The 18,989-nt window shown below is 34.7% G+C and overlaps 1 protein-coding gene across 1 annotated transcript in view; it reads left to right on the top strand.

Annotated features, from left to right (window-relative positions):
• REV1 (REV1 DNA directed polymerase) overlaps positions 1–18,989 on the top strand; it is an 80,031-nt gene that overhangs the window by 16,119 nt on the left and 44,923 nt on the right. The window contains 3 exon segments of the mRNA XM_079110989.1: positions 6,132–6,195; positions 7,460–7,586; positions 16,959–17,127. Of these exon segments, the coding sequence (XP_078967115.1) occupies positions 6,142–6,195; positions 7,460–7,586; positions 16,959–17,127 (350 nt within the window). The 5' untranslated portion in view covers positions 6,132–6,141.

The following is an 18,989-nucleotide window of genomic DNA, read 5'->3' as shown; positions in this document are numbered from 1 at the left end:
TTCTGTAGCATTTCCTTTTACTGTCCTGTCCCTCCCTCATTCTCCCTTTTTTGGTGATGCCAGAAATTGAACCCAGGGCCTTGGCTGTATCACTCTATCACTGAGCACACTCAGATCCCCTCTTGTGTCTTTTGATCCACAGGGAAGTTTTAAATTTTAATGGGGTCCAATTTATCTACGTTTTCTTTTGTTATCTGTGCTCTTGGTGTCATAGCCAAGAACTCTTGCTAAATCCAATGTCTTGAAGCTTTTATCAATGCTCTTTTCTAAGTTTTAGCTCTTAACGTTAAGGTTTTTGATCCATTCTGAGTTAATTTTGTATGTGGTATAAGGTAAGGGTTCATCTTCTTTTGCATGTGATATCCAGTTCTAGCACATTTATTGAAAAGATTGTCCTTTTCTCATTGAATGGTCACACACAAGTCCTTTTAAACACAGATGTCCTTGGGACATCATATTTTAAGTCAATAATTAGGCACTTTTTTGCCCGTCAGAATTAGCAGAGAATTGACAGCTAACCAATTAAGATAAACCTTGAGGGAAAAAAAGAAAGATGTTGGGTAGAGAGATGGAGGAGAGTCAAAGGCAAGTTATTTTATATTAACTTGCCTAGAGTTAGGGTAGTAACCACAGGTTGCTGTCTTTATCACATTCATGAATTGTAGTACTTGAAATGTGCCCATTTCATTCATTCATTGCGTGTTTGCGTATTAATTTCATTAAGCAAATATTTCTTATGTAACTACTAAATGAAGGTAAGATAACACCATACATTTGTAGATATCTATAGTAATGACACTGATTAAAAGTAATTTAAAGGCAATTTCATTTCTTAATTAATATTCAGTAAAGGTTAGGGTTACAAATATGTAACCAACAGATTAATACTGGTGAATAGCTGGGCATTTTCTCTACATGTAAGGAGTTTTACTGGTGTGTGATGAACTGTTTATTTTTACAATGTTAATAATTCTTTTGTAAATAGATAAAACACCATTTTTGCGTGAAAATGATTGCTCCTCATGATGAACTTCGTTTCCTTGGTAGATGTTAAAATCCACCAATAGCCATAATAAAGAAGGCAGAATGAAGCTCTTTTTAGTGGGATTTGACGAGCCTCTTAAAATGCACAGAATGTGCTCCAGCAAAAGATGAACTAAAGTTAGGAAAAAATGCATGCACAAATAATCTCATTTTAATAAACTGGTCCTTGATGAAAGACTTCCTATAGTTTGGACATCCTGTTAAAAGAATAGAGGTCACGAAGTCTTGCTTTGTAGGCATTTCAAATCTTTGGCTCTTATAGACATGGCTGCTCTACCATTTGCCCTAAACTTGCCTCACCTGGGTAGTTGTTGCATGTTGACACATGGGGCTAGAGACTAGGCATAGCTGTACTGAGAGTTGCTAATTTGATTGGTCTTTAAAATTTTGAGTTTTACCTTGCAGTTTGATTAGCTTCTAGGTGAATTTTAGCTTATGAACCTTTTTGTGGTTGGGGTTTTTCTAGCCCCCTTTGTAGATGGAAATAAGGAAGAGAACCAAGAAGTATTTGGACTTAGTTTTTAAAGCGTTCATTAGTTTCAGTTATCAGTCTTTTTTTAGGTTGTTGAATTATGTCTTTGAAAACAATCTTATTTAGACCCCAAGTCCGAAACTTTAAAAAAGAGGTCTGCTTAAATAGGAGGATTTAGAGAGTATAGAACCTTACTTGCTTGCTATTTCTTTCCACCACATCCACCTTACATCCACTGATGGCCACCTAAGGAATTCTGCTGAGTGCTAATCTGTTATACTTGTTTTATAGGTGAAGAGATATCAGACCAAGTGCTGTTGGATTTACCCTGTATCATAGCTAGGTAGTTGTTTGAACTGGGGTTTAAGTCCAGATCTTGTGTCACTAAATCTGTGCTTTCCATTATATTGTAGACCATGGATTTTTATTTAAATTAACTATTGTATACTTCATAGTTTTCAAAAGGTTTCCCCATATGTAGTCTCATTTGATTTTCACTCTGAACTAGCAGGATATATTACTTAGAATAGTAGCTAATGTTTTTTGATAACATACTCCCTATGCTAGGCTAGGGATAAGGATACTCTTACAAATATGAATTCACTCATTATCCATTTCTAAACTGGTTTTTTGGAGATCCATAATTACTTTATCTATTAATGTTGCAGATCAGGAAAAGTTGGTAGATTATTTTAGGTTGTGCAGTATAGGTTTAGAAACCTTTATCATTTGCCTTAGGGTCATCAAACATTGTGGATCTAACTTGTGAACCTAGTCTGCAAGAGTTGTCTCAGAAAACAAGAATGTGGTATTTATAAGTCTAGCTTGATAATTGGTTAGTTGTCAATACTGGGAGGTCACTTCTTAATGAGTAGGTTTAATAAAGAAGACATGTTATAATTGAAAACATTGCTTGGAACAGAGAATAAAAACAGGGACTGCATTATTTCTGAGGCATATTTCTGTAAAGTAGTATCCTGATTGATTGCCCTATTCCCTTTTAGGGAATAATCTAATTTGAAGAACCAAATCAGTCACCTAGAGGGAAGAACTTTTCCCTGGATATGGCTACAGAGATATTGGCAGAGCCACTTTCTTTTTGTGATGATCCTTACTGCCTTGCAGAAACTTAGGCCTTAAATCATGATGACAATTACAGTTCCTAAGAAGAGACACTTTTTTTTTTGGGGGGGGGGGTACTGCTAATTAAATGTAGGGACTTTTTCTGACAGTGAGCCAAAATCCTCAGCCTTTTTGTTTATTTTTTTGAGACTAAATTACTCAGTCTGGCCTCAAACTTGCAATTCGCCTATCTCAGCCTACCAAGTCACTGAGATTCCAGGTGTGCACCACCATGCCCAGTTAAGACAGGGTTATACATTTGCTCCTTCCTGATTTAATACTATATAAGCAGCTCTCTAGATGACTTATCATTAATTCCATCTGTTGTGTGGTTCTTGTTAGCATTGAAGGTATGTCACTTGCTGTTTTTCCTATATTACCACGTTTTGGGGGAGCGTTATCTATGATTGTGCTATTGAACAGCACAGAATTTGAGTGTGAATATTTGGAAAAATGTTTTAAAGTAAAAGAAATAAAAGGTAAGATTAAATATTGAAGATATTTTTAAAAATATTGATGTATTGGGCACCCATGTATTTGGGATATATTTCTCTTGTTACTATGCTTTATAGCTTACCTTTAAGTTTACTTTCTTTACTAAAGAAGTTTTTATTGACTACTACCTGTCGTACAGGATTAATGACAGTTTTATACATAGTGTATTTTAAATGTTTGTTTTCAATGTATAATGTTTTGAGTATCTGAAAGGAGATGCATGTGGGTCTTAGTGAAGTATGAATTATATGTATCAGCAGAAGTGTTGATAAACATAGTGTTGTTTCTTTACCGTTGCAGTATCTTGCTTTTATTTGGTCTTGCACTTGAGGTGATCAGGTGGCTTTGTTGCATGCTAAAATTCATCCTCTGAGTTGCTGTTACCCTGCATTGTGGAGCTGCATCATGTAGTTTGTTTTGTGCTCCAGGGTCCCCCCCTTCCTGTCCTGCTGCAAATCTTTGGTTTGAGTTCATTTGTAGGATTTGTATTTCCTTGCCTTATACTCATTTATTTTTAGGTTGAAAAATTTTAGGATGTTTTTGGCTTTTATTTCCTTTGACATAGTAAGCATGGTGATTAAAGTCTGTGTTAAATTCAGTATTTGCGGTCTCTGTAGATCTGTGATTTTGTTGTTCTTTTTTTTTTGCTTAGTGTGACAGACATTATATTTGCAAAATTGTAGAAATATGTGAAGTTTAGTATGTTGCTCTCCTCCATAGTGAATTTACATTTGCTTCTGCTGGTTGTCTTGAAACTTTAGCAATCCAGGAACACCTAAGCTACTTTCAGAGGTAGAAATTATGTAAGGTAGGATTCAGTTTCTGCCAAGTTGTAGTTTGTTTACTTCTGGTTTATTCTTCCTCCTAGGGCCCCAATCCCAAGTGTGGAGATCTATCTGTATGTATCTTTGCAAGACTTTTCAACTCCAGTTCTTAATCTCTTAACCATTGTGCTTGTCAAAAACATTCCCAGCCTTTCAGCCACTCCTCTAGACTTGAGGAATGCCTTCAGAGGGAAATGATCCTGTTTTGGGAAGGAGAACCGAGTTGGCAGATTTTCTTTGTAGATTTTGTCCTCTTGTGATTCTTGGTCAGTAATTTCCACTTTTCCTAGACCTTGTATAGCTGGGGGTGGGCTTTTAAAAAACAATTTATAAAGTCTAGCATTCACCTTTGTCTTATACTTTTCTACCCTTAAACCATCAGTAAGGATTTTCTTATTGACCTTTTAAAAAAATATATATTTTTGTTGTAGATGGACTCAATACCTTTGTCTTATTTATTTTTATGTGGTACTGAGGATTGAGGCAAGTGCTCCACCACTGAGCTAAAACCCCAGCCCTCTTACTAGCCTTTTGCAGTAGGACTGTAGTAGATCTTAATAAATGGGACACTTAAATGATTGAGCAAATACATTAGACTTTTAAAATATATTTTGTTCGTTGATTTACCTTCAAATATAGTAGTTTGATAGTTTTATTATTGCGAGTTTGCATCCTTGGCAGAACTCCCAAACTCTTGACTTGTTTCTAAGAGCAGGCATGTGGATCCAGAGTTTATGTGAAGTGAAGAACTGTGTTAAAACATTTCTTAAACTCCCTTAAGGTAAGGGATGAAGTCTTTGGAAGGGGAATGGACAAAGTGAACTGCTTGAAAAGAAATATTTAACAGAAAATATGGCCCTTCTGGGACTTGATATTGAACATGTCAGGTACCCATGCCCCTGCGTATATCAAACTTAGAGTTCTCTCCACAGTTTACCTTCTCTTCTTAGAGCACTTTGCACATGCTCCTAAAACATTTATATTGTCTCGTCTCTCTGCTGGGACTTAACTCTGAGAATTATTTCTGGATATCTTTCAAATGTGGACAGAACAAATTCATTGTTAATATATGTGCTAGTAAAGAGAAAACTAAATCCCACAGTACCAAGAACAAGAGTATTTGAAAGAAAATGCTTTGTCTTTCTTGTCATGTTTTAAGGTGTTGTCAAGTAAAAGATACTCATTAATCATAGCAAAGCTCATTTGACTAATTTTTTAAAACAATTTTTAAAAAACCTCCATATTATTTATTGATATACTTTTTGTGGTGCTGGGGATTGAACCCAGGCCTCTGGATGTGCTAAGCAAGTTTTCCACTAACTGATTCACATCCCCAGCCCACTTTGATAATGTTTAAGGCTTCATGTAGTAACCCATTAGTACAAACCTGTGTAGTGACTAGAAGAAAATCCTAAATAGGGGTTATATTCAGTTGTGAAGATTAATGCAGTTATGTTCCAACATGTGGTTGTTTTAGTTAGAAGATTTGACCTTACAGAGAGTTACATTCAGTACCATTTGACATAAATAATTTTATGTCTTGCAAGTCATCAAGCTTGCTAACACTTGTGATGAGCCATAATTTGGTCATCCTGGTGATTTTACAGTACAGTTGGCTGGCTAAGTGTTGCCTTAAGGAGAATGCCAGATGTACTCAGTTATTAGAAGTGATAATCTTTCTGCATCATATCCTCTATGATGTATTATTTTAATCGACTTCTTTTAGGGCTTTTGCAGATTGGTGAATTAACACTGTGAGTACATTCATAAGTGTCCACTATGTAACAACAAAGACCCCAGTTGAAGAGCTGTATTACAGGATGATTAATGAAAGGAAATGTTTTATTACTTAATGGTAACAAGTTAAATAAGTGTGGCCATTTAGTTGGATATGATGATGTTTTTATGTAACTGAATGTTAAGATAACTATTCAGGAATAAAGATTTCCTTATTGAAATTTACAGTAGAAACATACTTAACTGTAAGAGGATGTTTTAGGGACAAATTTCACTTGTAAAGCAGTCTGAGAATAATATATTTTAGAAAAACATTTACTGGGTATTGGATTAATTGAGCATTTGAATTTATCATTTTTCTTAATGCTGAAATCAAAATAACAATTAGGAGTATGTTGTGTTATGAAATTGACATTTTTTTTTTCCTCCCAATACAGAAGCTCCACCATGAGGCGAGGTGGATGGAGGAAGCGAGCTGAAAATGATGGCTGGGAAAAATGGGTGTGTTTTAAAGAATAAAAACTATATTGAAATGCCTAGGTATTTTTAATTCTTTCCGCTTGTAACATGACTTAAGGCATAAATTATAAATCACTTTGTGCACTAACTCTTGGAATTTTCACCATGTGTTGAAAATCAGTTGTTCATCAACTTGAACTCTTATTAAACTTTACTCTTAGGAATTTTATCCTGAGGAAATAAATATGCTTGTGCACAAAATTTAGTGTGTGATGACTTTATCTCAAAATCACGATTAATACTGGGAAACATGAATACACATAAATACGCAGTAATAGGAGATTGGTTAAGGAAATCATCTATATGTGGTAGAACATGATGCAATTAACCTGGAAAGAGCCTTACCTAAAATAGCGGGTCACAGAGGAGTATTATATATGATCCTACTTTTTAAAACCCCTGTGGCTTTGAGACATACAATTAAGATTTGAAAATAACACCTCAAAATATTCATGAATGGGATTATACTGATTTAAATTTTCTTTTTATAGCTTTTAAAACAATTATAGTGAGTAATATTTTAATCAGCCAAATTGGTGAAGTCATTTCCATTTTGGAAAAAAAAATGTACCACTTCTAGTCACCTACAGCTTTAATTTAAAGAGCTAATAATTTAGAATTGATCATGCTTAATTATTTCAAGTTTCAGGAAAAGTGAGACTGAATTCATTTATCTGTCAATGGTGTTCTAAGAAATAGCTTTTGATATTTTTCTGAGATTGAAGTTACCTAGTGGAAATTAGTGCTACTGTCAAGTAGGATGATTAGGTCCAGAATTTAACCATAGAATCATTCATTGTATTCCTAATTCCCAAGTGTAGAGGGCTGCTGGTTTGTTGAATTGATTAATTTTAAACTTCTTATAAAGAAATAGTAGAAGGCACTCTAAAAATTTGCTCTTAGACCACTTGTTAAATTTCTGATTGTTTTAAACTTTGGTGTAACTCAATCAATTGTAGCTATAAGAATGACTTTGAATTTATTATGGTTGAGTTTTCCCTTTTTAAAAGTAATATCATAAAAAGGTAATAAGATTATTAAAATTGAGTTGATAGAGGGAAGAGTCTTACTTGATCTACCTGTTTATTGCCTTGTTGTGTGGTTCAGGTTTAGTAGGTCATCATTTTATCTTAGTTTCTAGTACAGAATAAGGTTGTTTTATTATTTTTAAAATCCAAGTTTCTTGAGGGGGAATGGAAGGAGAAAATGTAACTTTTGTGATTGGTTTACCTTTCTTTAATTCTAGGGTGGGTATATGACTGCCAAGGTCCAAAAATTGGAGGAACAGTTTCGAACAGATGCTGCTTTGCAGAAGGATGGGACGTCATCTACGATTTTTAGTGGAGTTGCCATCTATGTTAATGGATATACAGGTCGAGTACTTTTTACTTCTTAGGTACCTATTTTGGCATGTACTTCTTTAGGGTTGAGAATATATTTTGTTTTGAATTTTGTGCTTTTAATTATTTGTCATGTATATGAAAATGATTTTAAAATGTTAAAAAGAAAATCCTTTAGATACTCCTTCTCTGCTCCTTTCCATCCCATCTTTAATTTTTATCAGCGTACATAGTTAAATAAGGTTTAAAATGAAGAAAGGTAGGTATCTTGCTTAAACAGCAGACTCGGAGCTCACTGCATATGGGTGGGCTTGAAAACTGCAGGGTGCATATGGAGGAGTCTGGTAGGACCATTTCCATCTCCTTCCCTGTCACTTGTTCTATTGTTATTGAGTTCGGTATCTGGAAGAGTTTGTGAGTGGGGGAGGAAATCTGGGAGTTCTAATTTGCCTCTTAAACAGTTTTAGCCATTAATTTCCTATTTTAAGACTTATCCACGCACCCACTTTGGAGGTGCCCAGTACCTGTATTTCATGAATTTCTATTGATTTTACTGGCACCAAGTACCCTCTCTTTGGGCTTCCATATAGCCAGCTTGGATCAATCTTTTTCCAGTCTGCAAAGTAAGGTAGCACTTGTCTATTGATTATCAGATTTTACCCCTGAAGTCATTTCTTCACTTTCTTACGGAGTTGTCATCTTATGATCATTGTAGTGTTTTTTTGTTTTTTTGTTTTTTTTTAAACAAATGACTGTAAATAGTTGTGTCAATCTGTTTAATTTTCACTTCTCTGCTTTTCAGTTGGCTTATACCTGTATCATTACCCCTAGTTTGTTTGATTGTCTTTATGTGCTTTAAGTGATTTTACATTTTCTTCTGGAGCTATGGCTCCTTGTGTGTCTGTGTCTATTAGACCTTATTCTAGTTGCTTCTTTACTAGACAAGAGCAAGAGTTATATTTTCATCCCTAGTATATCCTTGATACCTCTGCAGTGACTGTGTCTTACCATTCAAGAAGTTTTTGCTAAATGAAAGTATTAATGCATTTGCTTAATTTAGTGAGGGCAGAGCCTACTGGTTGTAATCAAGAGTTTTTGTTAGGCATCATTGATGATGAGTTTCATCTAAGAATGTGAGGCTGGTGCAGCTTTGGGAAGTTCACATGCAGGAAGTTTCTTTTTTTTCTTAAAAATCTTGGTGGTGGGCTGGGGATATAGCTCCATTGGTAGAGTGCTTGCCTTGCAAGCACAAGGCCTTGGGTTCAATTCCCAGTACCAAAAAAAAAAAAAAAAAAATTGGTGAATTCTTTCATCAGATGTACCATAAAAGATTTAAAATGATAAAAAAATAAAAACAGTGGGCATGGTGGCATGTGCCTGTAATCCCAGCTGCCTGGGAGGTTGAGGTAGAAGGATTGCAAGTTGGAGGCCAGTTTGAACAATTTAGTGTGAGACCCTGTCTCAAACCAAAAAGGACCTGGGATGTAGATCAGTATTTGCCTACTCTGGGTGAGGCCCCAGCTTCAACCCTAGTACCAAAAATAATAAATAAATGAGTAAACAAAACATTGCTTGTTATTAGTCAGTTACAGAAGTCTGCTCAATTCATGAGGGCATCTTTATTCACATAAGAGGAAGGAAGGGAAGGAGATGCTTTGTGTAAGGGAGAAAAATATTGCATTCATCACTTTCTTGGTTGAGAAACTGGAATTCTTATTCTACTTTAGACTAATTTTTGTGTGACTTGTAAGACATTTTCTGTTTGGATACATCATTATTTTCCCTTTTCTTTACCTGTTTTTAAAATATTACATTATATAATTCAATAAGTAAACTTTTTTTATGCTGAATTTTACATTGACCCCCAAGTTGTGATTTAAAATGACTTTGCTTTAGAAAAAATTTTCAGTTTTAGTGAATGTTTCACAACTTTATAAACAATTAACAATTCTGCTTATTAAGAATTAATAATTCTTGGGCTGGGGCTGTAGCTCAGTGGTAGAACACTTGCACTGCATGTATGAGGCACTTGATTCAATCCTTAGCACCACATAACAACAAGTAAAAGGCATGAAAAAAAAGTATTATTTATAAAACAGAACTAACATCTGCATAATGAATTAGTAAGTAAGAAGAGTAGGACTTCAGATGCATGAAGACAAGGCATTCCATTTTTGTCAATTCTTAGCCATCTCTTGGTGGACCTTAACTAATATTCTAAATTTTCTTGGTTCCCTTAAAGCTCCTAATTGTGCCATCCATGCCTTCTTCATAGGCCTTTTCACTTCCAGCCCAGTTAGCATTGAACTTGAGCTTAGAGAGAAGATTCCCTCTGCCTCTGCTTCTGCCAGCCCATTCTTTATTTTCTCTTTTCCCCCCAAGAAAGTATTTGTTCCTTGTTCGGGTTAACTTCTTTGTCACAGGATTATTTTTAAAACTTTTTTTTTTTTTTTTTTTTTTTTTTTTACAAATTGTAGGTTTATATGCTTCTTTGGTATAGGATTATTTATTAGTAAAACTTTAAAAAAATATGGTAGATTTATAAGCAAATGTGAGAAATAAATACAGAAAGAATCCTTCACCCAGTTTCCCCAATGGTAACATCTTAATAGGCTGAATGTCACAACCAGGAAATTGACATTGAGAAGAGTCAATATTTCCATCAAGAATATTTTATGTTGCCCTTTTATAGCCACACCCACTTCCCTTCTGTGCTTGTCATTATCTTAACTACTTGCAACCACTAATCTGGTCTCCATTTCTATATTTTGTCATTTGTCATTTATATAGCACATGATGATGTTGTATAAATAGAGTCTACAGTATGTAAACTTTTGGGATTGGCTCTTTTTTTTTAATAACACTCAAGCATTTATTTCTGGAGATTTGTAATAATTGCTACATGTATAACTAGTTTTTTCCTTCCCATTGCTGAGTTGTATTCCATAGTATGCCTATAGGGCAGTATGTTAACCATTTGCCCATTGAAGGACATCTGGGTTATTTCCTGTTTATTTGGTTGCTATAAATGTGTGTGTAAAAGTGTCTCTAGACATCAGTGTGCAATACTGGGTTGTATGGTAGTTGCATCTGTACATTTTTTAAGATGACATTCTTTTTAAAGTGTTTACTATTTTGTATTCCCACTAGCAGTGTATGAGTGATGCATTTTCTTTGCATCCTTGCCATCATTGTTTTTTATTTTATCCATTTTAGTAGATGTGTAGTGATAGCTCATCATGGTTTTAATTTATATTCCAGTTGCTCTGCATCCTCACAACATTTAGTTTATTGTTTTTTTCATTTAGATATGATATTTTAATAGATGTGTTGCCTTGTGGTTTTAATTTGCATTAGCCTCTTAGCTAATATTAAACCACCTTTCATGTGTATTTATTTGCCATCTCTATATCATCTTTGTTGAAAGGTCTTCATATTTTTTGCCCATTTTCTAATGGGTTACTTAGGGTTTTCTTTTCACTATTTAGTTTTGGCAGTTTTTTATTTAATCTAGATAATACTCCTTTGTCACATATGTGGTGTGTAAATTCTTTTTCCCAATCTGTGGCTTGTCTTTCATCTTTTTTGGTGGGGATACCGGAGATTGAACTCAGGGGCACTCAACTATTGAGCCACATCCCCATCCCTATTTTGTATTTTATTTAGAGACAGGGTCTAACTGAGTTGCTTAGTGCCTTGCTTTTGCTGAGGCTGACTTTGAACTCCAGATCCTCCTGCCTTAGCCTCCTGAGCCACTGGGATTATAGGCATGTGCCACATTCCTGACTCTTTCATCTTCCTGATGTGGTCTTTTGCAGAGCATAAATTGTTCATTTTACACAGTGTAATTTCTCCATTTTATGGACTGTGCTTTTAGATCTAAAAACTTACAACTTAGTGCCAGATCCTATGGCATTTTTCCTATGTGTGTGTAGGGCTTTTTTTTTTTTTTTTTTTTGGTAAAAATTTTTAAATTTTATGTTTTACATTTATTTTGAGATTTGGTTTAGTACTTTTTTTCCCCCTATGAATGTCTCCTTGCCTCAATGCCCTTTGTTGAAATGGCTGTCCTTCCTCCCTTGAATTATTTTTGTACCTTTGTTAAAAATCATTTGGAGGCTGGGAATATAGCTCAGTTGGTAGAGTGCTTGCCTTGAATGCACAAGGCCCTGGGTTCAGTCCCCAGGACCACACACAAAAAAAATCATTTGGGTATATATAGGTGGAACCTTTTTCTGAGTTCCCTACTCTGTCCCACTGATGTGTCCTATTCACTGCTCTTGTATAGGAAGCTTTATGGTGAGGTAGAACAGTGTCTCTCAGTAACTACTACTTTGTCAAGATTTTTTTGCTATTATAAGACCTGTGCCTTTCCATGTTTATTTTAGAATAAATGATAAAATTCTATTGTGTACTTTGCTAGGACTTTGATGGTAATTACATTAAACCTGTAGTTCAATTTGGGGAGCATTAGTGTCTTTACTATGTTGAATTTTCCAGTTAATAAACTTTCCATCATATTTTATTCTACTTTAATTGACTAAGCCAACTTATTTTGGATGCTGCTTGTGAGGAAAGATGTGTGAAAAGAAGTGGTTAATAGAGAATGTGGATTTTATGATGCATAAATACTCTATGTGTGTTAGAATAGAGATGAACAGAGGAAAACAGGTGGCAAAACCAAAGTGAGGAAGCAGTTGCTTGTGGGAATGGTGAATCTCCTTCATAAAGGAACTGAGTTTTAAAGTGGGTCTTGGATAAATGAGTCAAGGCATTCTAGTCCTACCTGCATTTTCACTTGAAAATTCTCTAACTTTGGCCAACAGGTTTGCTCTGATTTTCTAGATTTGTCTTTGTACTTTTCTAGTTTTGTGTTTCTGTTTATTCTTTTGCCTCTGATGAACAGGTGCTTCTCTCCCTCTTCCTGTAAATTAGTAATGCAGTGCATCCATTAAGACCCAGATCAAATCAGATTTTGCTTTCTAACCTAAGTCAGTCCATAGATATAAATGTTAATAGCATCACTGCTAGAAACATTTATTTTAAAGCCCGAGTTTTCAAGGGAGAATGTGGGCCATCTTGAGAGCAAGAAGCAGCTTCCCCTTGGTTTGGTATGTTAATATTTATGGAAGGACTGTAGCCTAGGGCCTGAGCTAGAGATGGAGTCAGGGTGGAGATACAGTTTCACAACAGTTTTCCCTGTGTGTGCTTATTGTTACTTTTTGTGGGCAAGCACTTGGGCCAAGGATGTGGTCTGCATTGCTTACCATTTGCTTGTTTTGCATTCCGGTAGTTCATGTGTTTCCTGCATTCTAGTGGTTTATGGCCACTTTTTGGTGGGACTCACTATATCATTTTCTGTATCCCCAAATTCCTATATTAATCGATATCAGAACCTTAAATTTGCTGGTTTTTTTTTTTTTTTTTTTTTTGTATTAGGGGTCCTTTAACACTGGGTTACATCTTCAGCCTTTTTTATTTCTTGAAATTTTAAGACAGGGTCTTTTCATGTTGCTTAGGACCTTGCTGAGTTGCTGAGGCTGACTTCAAACTTGGTATCCTTCTGCCTCAGTCTCCTGAATCACTGGGATTACAGATGGGCCACTACACATGGTTCGATGTTCCTTTTGTTTCTTTAGATCGTCCTCATGCAGACTATGCTAAATGTTACCTCTTTAAAGAGACCTTTTCAGACTGCCTTTATCTAACGTAGGTATACATTGCTCTCCAGTTGTTCTCTAACCCCTAGTCCCAACTTTATTTCTCTTCATTACATTAATCTGTAGCAGAACTGGTATTATTTTTCTGACCTATTATTTTGCCTGGCCAGTGAAAAACAAATACCATGGAGCATAAACTTGCATCTTGTTTGCTGTATCCTGTGCCTGGAACTACAATACACTGTAGATGCTCAGTAAATATTAGTTGAGTGAGCAGATGAGTAAAATGTTTTTGTATTTGTACATCAAAACATTAAAATATTTTCAGTCACATGCTAATTTAATGTAGTCCTCTTAATTTACCTTTTATTTTGAAATGAGCTACATTCTAGGCCTACTGAATTGTAATAATCTCTGGAAAATAGGCTCTGGGTCTGTTTATTTTTGTGAAAGCTCAGGTGAGACAATGCCTTAAATATAGTGGACAGTAATTGTACCACTGTATTATTGGTGGGATAGGGACAGTTAGGGAAAAGAGGTGTTCTGCTTATTTTCTGGTTTTTTTCAATATGTGGATAAAATCCAGGTCTTAATGACTTCGGCTCTGTTGAAGTTTTTGGCACAGTTTGCAAAAGGAAACGATGTATGGTGCATACGTAACAGATATACAATTCAAGTGAAAGGGATTTATTTGTAAACTTACAAACTCACATTGATGTTTTCTGAACACATGAATGTGGTTGTCATCAGAGGAAATCTTCCAGTTTTGTGTGCCGGAGATAATGATTTTAGTGTGTGAAATCATATAATAGTTTTATAAGGGACCTTAATTATCATCCAGTTTAGTCTCTCATTTTGCAAATGAGGAAATGAGGCTAATTGAGGTGAGTGAGTTGCCTAGCGTGACATGACTTTTTAGTGTTAACATGCACCTGGAAACCAAGCCTCCATCCAATTCTAGGATTGCCGCCTTGTTAAAGTGATCAAGGTCTGAGGAGTGGCTCAGTAATGGAGCATTTGCCTACCATGCACAAGACTTAACTTCATTTCTCCAATCTTTGATTTGTTTTTCTATGAAATGAGAATTATATTACTTGGTAGGATTGTCAGGTGTAAATATTAGTATAGAATGCAGTGTCAAAGACATCCAGCTATTTCCAGGCTCCCCCCCTTGTATGTTTCTGATCTTTATGCTTGGAATATAACAATGAACATTGATTTTGAAAGGGGTCCACTATTCAAAATTAATCTGCCTAAAATGAATGCTATTTCTAAAACCTTATATTAGGCACATTCAATGAATAATAATTAGCTATTTAAAAATTTAGTAGAACTTTAAGGAAATAGTTCTTTGACACATGTTTTTTAAAATCTCATTAGAACCAATGCTTTATTTTTTTCTGTTGGTGAAGTCACCTACAGAGCTGTTGAACCTCAGAAATACTGTTTGATTTAAAGGGTCCTCACTAAAAGATCTGTGGGTAATGATTTTGTTGGCTGGAATATTATCATTTTTATATCTAATTAATTTAAAAGTAATATGTTCAAGAGGGATGCATAACGAGGGTTTAGGGATGTTAATTTTATCTGCTAACTATTTGAATCGGTCCAGTCTGTTTACTTTCATTAGGTTGTATGTACTACTGTGGAAAATGAAATGGCCATTAGACTTCTGAAAAGCTCTTTTAGTTCTGACATTCCCTGGAGTGTGACATTGATTGTAAATTTGGCAGGAAGAATTTCCCTTAATCTATTTTTGTTTTTTCATTTTCTATTCTTATTCCTGGCCAGTACATCAAAGACATTCTTAAATGAAAACTTACTGAAGGGTGGGCAATAAGAGAAAGATTTGTTAGGAGGAATCATGGATTGGAAAAATTTTATGGGTACAGAACAGCCTCACCTCTGGTGCTGCTTCCTTCCTGCTTTGGGATAAGAAATGGTAATGTTGATACTATTAACACTGATAATAGCTGATACAATTTTTTTTTATGTGCAAGTTATTTTTCTCAGTCATTGATAAATTTTAGCTCATTTAATCTCCACAGCAGTCCTCTAAGGTACTGTTTTTATCCTTGTTCTACAAATGAGAAAACTGAGGCTCTGTGAAAATAAGAAACTTCCTTGGGTCCACAAAACTTACTAGTGACAGAACTAGGATTTGAACCCATTCCATCTTGCTTTGGTGCCTGTCCTCTCTTAGAATGTAAATCTCAATTTTTGTGTATCAGTTATATTCCAAAATAGTATTTTGGATCTAATGGGTTAAATAAAATATTCCTAAAATTAATTTTACTTTTTTTGTTTTGAACCCAGGGGTGATCTACCACTCATCTACATCCCTAATACCTTTTTATTTTTTATTTTGAGACAGGATCTTGCTAAGTTTCCCAAGCTGGCTTCAGACTTGTAATATTCCTGCCTCAGCCTCTTGAGTTGTTGGGATTATAGGCGTGTACCACCGTGCCTGGCTTTTTAAATGTTTTTAATGAGGCTCAAGAAATTTTTAAATTACATATGTGACTTGCATTGTGGATTTCATATCTGTTGGACAGTGCCATTACATGTAATAAGCATCAAATGAACTGTGCTTCAAGAATTTATCATTAATTAGACAAATCTGGCGTATCTTTAGGTGCTATTAGTTCATTTGCCACCCCCTTCTTTCTTCTGAAGACTAAAACCTAATTAGAGAGTTGTCATAATAAAAACATTTAAACACTTGAACATACATTGCTTGGGCTTAAGGAAAAAGCTGTTGATGAATAACAAGGTGGATATATAAGCCTTCTTTGGAAACTTCCCCTGGGTGCAGTTCCTAGGGGAGGTGTAATTTAGAGCTTTCATTAGGATGATAGGTGAAAGAATCAAGAATGTGAAAATGGTTTAACATAGTACTAGCAGTGTAGGTTATAACATCACTTTAGTTAATCACACTTTTTAATGGGAAAGCAATAAATCACATTGATATTTCTTAAAATGTTTAAGATATTTTCTGTAGTTTTACTAAGACAAATAATTTTGAAACAGTTTTTTAAATGGTGTTTCTTAGTCTTGTTTTTGTATTGGTGAACTTTATTTTTTGGCCTTGATGAGGTTTTATATTAGGGAACAGAATGAGATGCAACTATTTAATTGACTTTTTAAATATTTTCTTAAATAAAAATTAAAATTATTAAGCTTCATAAGAGCCAAGTATATTATAAGTCCTGCAGTAAGTCTACTTAGAGTAAGTATGAGTAATTTATCTGTTTATCCTTGTATTATTCTGAAGGAGTTAAAAAGATTATAGTTGTTAATTTTTAAAAAACTAGATACTGGGGCTGGGAATATGGCTCAGTTTGTAGAATGCTTGCCTTGCAAGCACAAGATTCTGGGTTCAATCCTCAGCACTACAAAAAAAAGGGGGAAAAAAAAAGATACCAGTGTTAGGGACATATGTTAAATATGATAAAATATTTTAAAAATTATTATTTGTAATTGATATGTGACTTGAAATCCTTGTTTGCTCTGCTACACATCTCTTAGCTGTAGAAGTTTCTGGTATTTAGAGGAAGAGGATGTGCTCAGGTCAGATAGCTTTATCACTTTGTGATTTTTCCTCCTACCTTTGTTTAAAGGCAACAAAGCCAAGGAGAAAGTGAACCAGTGATCTTTAAGTTGGTGTATTTAAGGTACTACTCAGTTTTGTGTACTTCTTTCTTGAACATGAAATTCTTAATGCATTTTAATATTGACTTTACAGATCCATCTGCTGAGGAATTGAGAAAGTTAATGATGTTGCATGGAGGTCAATACCATGTGTATTATTCCCGATCCAAAACAACACATATTATTGCCACAAATCTTCCTAATGCCAAAATTAAAGAATTAAAGGGAGAAAAAGTAATTCGACCAGAATGGATTGTGGAAAGGTAAGTTTAACTTTTGATTAAATTTAACCAAATAAGTTTTTTGAAATATGGAAAACTTTATATTTTATTATAAATATTAACTTAATTGCAGTGGTAGGGATCACATCTTAGGCCTCTTTTTCTTTTTTTAATTAACTGATTTGATATTTATTATGATTTCTTTGTTCTTGGTGTGCAGGTGATAAAATGTAAGTTGGTGGTCATTCATACTAACTTTCTAAGTTTAAATTGTCTGGAACTTTGGTGATGAGCTAAAAATTGAGTGATTTGTATTTTGAAATGATACATAATGCACACACACAGATGAGTGATTACTTTTTTTAAAAGAGAAGTGAAAATGCTAAAATCATAATTTTGTGTATGGATAGTTCATAATCAGTATTTGAGAGCATGGTCAGATTGTATAGTGGGATGCTAATGAAACAAACTTAAAAATTAATGAAGTCAGTTGTCCAAAATTTTTTTTCAAATTTTAGCTTTCCCTAATTCTGACACCTTCCATGAACTTATTCCATAGATTTAGTATTGGCCAATTCCTTTATATAGTGCATATAGTTGCATAAATTCAGTGATAAAGCAGTGTGATAGTGATAAAGATTGCACCCCTGGGCTCTGGAGATGTACTTTGGTTCACATCCCAGCTTCCCAATTCCACATCGTGTAGTCCTGTGTGACTTTGAAAACTTTATGCAGTAACTCATAACCTTGTTTCTCATTTGTAAAAGGCTAATAAATAACCTACCTGCTATGGTTATGTGAGAAATAGAAATCATTTGTGTGAATTATTTAGCACAATGCTTAGAACATTGTAGAGGCATAATATACAGGAAGCTTCTATTAATTTTATTCTGTAAACTAAAATAAATTCCAAAAGTTAAAAAGTACTTTTATTGCTTTCAGAAAGTTAAATATATCTTACAGACTGAGATTTTTTAAACCTTGTGGGATTTAAATCAAAGACCTGTCTTTAGAACATTCCACTGATTCTTGTCTTGTGCTATGTTCTTATGACCCAGCTACTCTCTGTCCATTACATAACATTAACATGGCTTTTAATTCTGTGTCTCCTTATGAAAGAACTTACGAAGTTCTCAGAGTAAGAAGTTATTATCACTCCTGAGTTGAACTGTGTTGTCAGAAACAATCCCGTCATAGTGCTAGAGCTAGAATTTTGTTGTTGAAGATATTAGTTTGGTTTGGACAGAATTGGGGAAACCCGTTGGCAGAAGGAAAGTCAGGGAGAAAGGGCTCTTGCTAGGTGGGACATGATTTGCTTAGAAAATGGTGTTTCTTTCAGTACAGCTGTTTTCTTTACGCCTATTCTTACAGAATGTGGCTAGAGAGATAATGCAGCTGAGATAATTAAAAGTTTAAAAATAGGACTTTATTTTAGTCTGGAGTTATGCTTAGTTGTCCATTTTTAACTGAGAATAACTTTGGACATTATGATTATATGGCCTATTGACCTCGTTTTGTATATAAGAAAGTAGGGCCAGTAAGTTCGATTTGCCCAAGAACAGAGCAGAAGTGAGAGTCCACATTTTCTGACTCCTGAATGGGTCCACTCTTTACCATTACTTTTGTTACAGATGAGTAGGCCCATGTGGAAATGGATCAGTTTGGGTATATATCTTAATATATACAATAAATTCCAACTGTCTCTGTGTGTCATTATTGCATGGAATCCTTTTGGTTAAATCACAGTGCTATTTTCTTTTTAAAAAATATTTTTAGTTGTAGATGAACACTGTTCCTTTATTTTATTTATATGTGGTGGTGAGCGAACCCAGTGCCTCACATGTTAGAGGCAAGAGCTCCACCACTGAACTACAACCCCAGACAGTACTGTTTCCTTTAATACT

The sequence above is a fragment of the Sciurus vulgaris genome (assembly GCF_902686455.1).
Source record: "Sciurus vulgaris genome assembly, chromosome: 14".
Taxonomy (NCBI): Eukaryota; Metazoa; Chordata; class Mammalia; order Rodentia; family Sciuridae; genus Sciurus; species Sciurus vulgaris.
The sequence above is the reverse complement of the archived record's forward strand: the minus strand, read 5'-3'. Positions and strand labels throughout refer to the sequence as shown.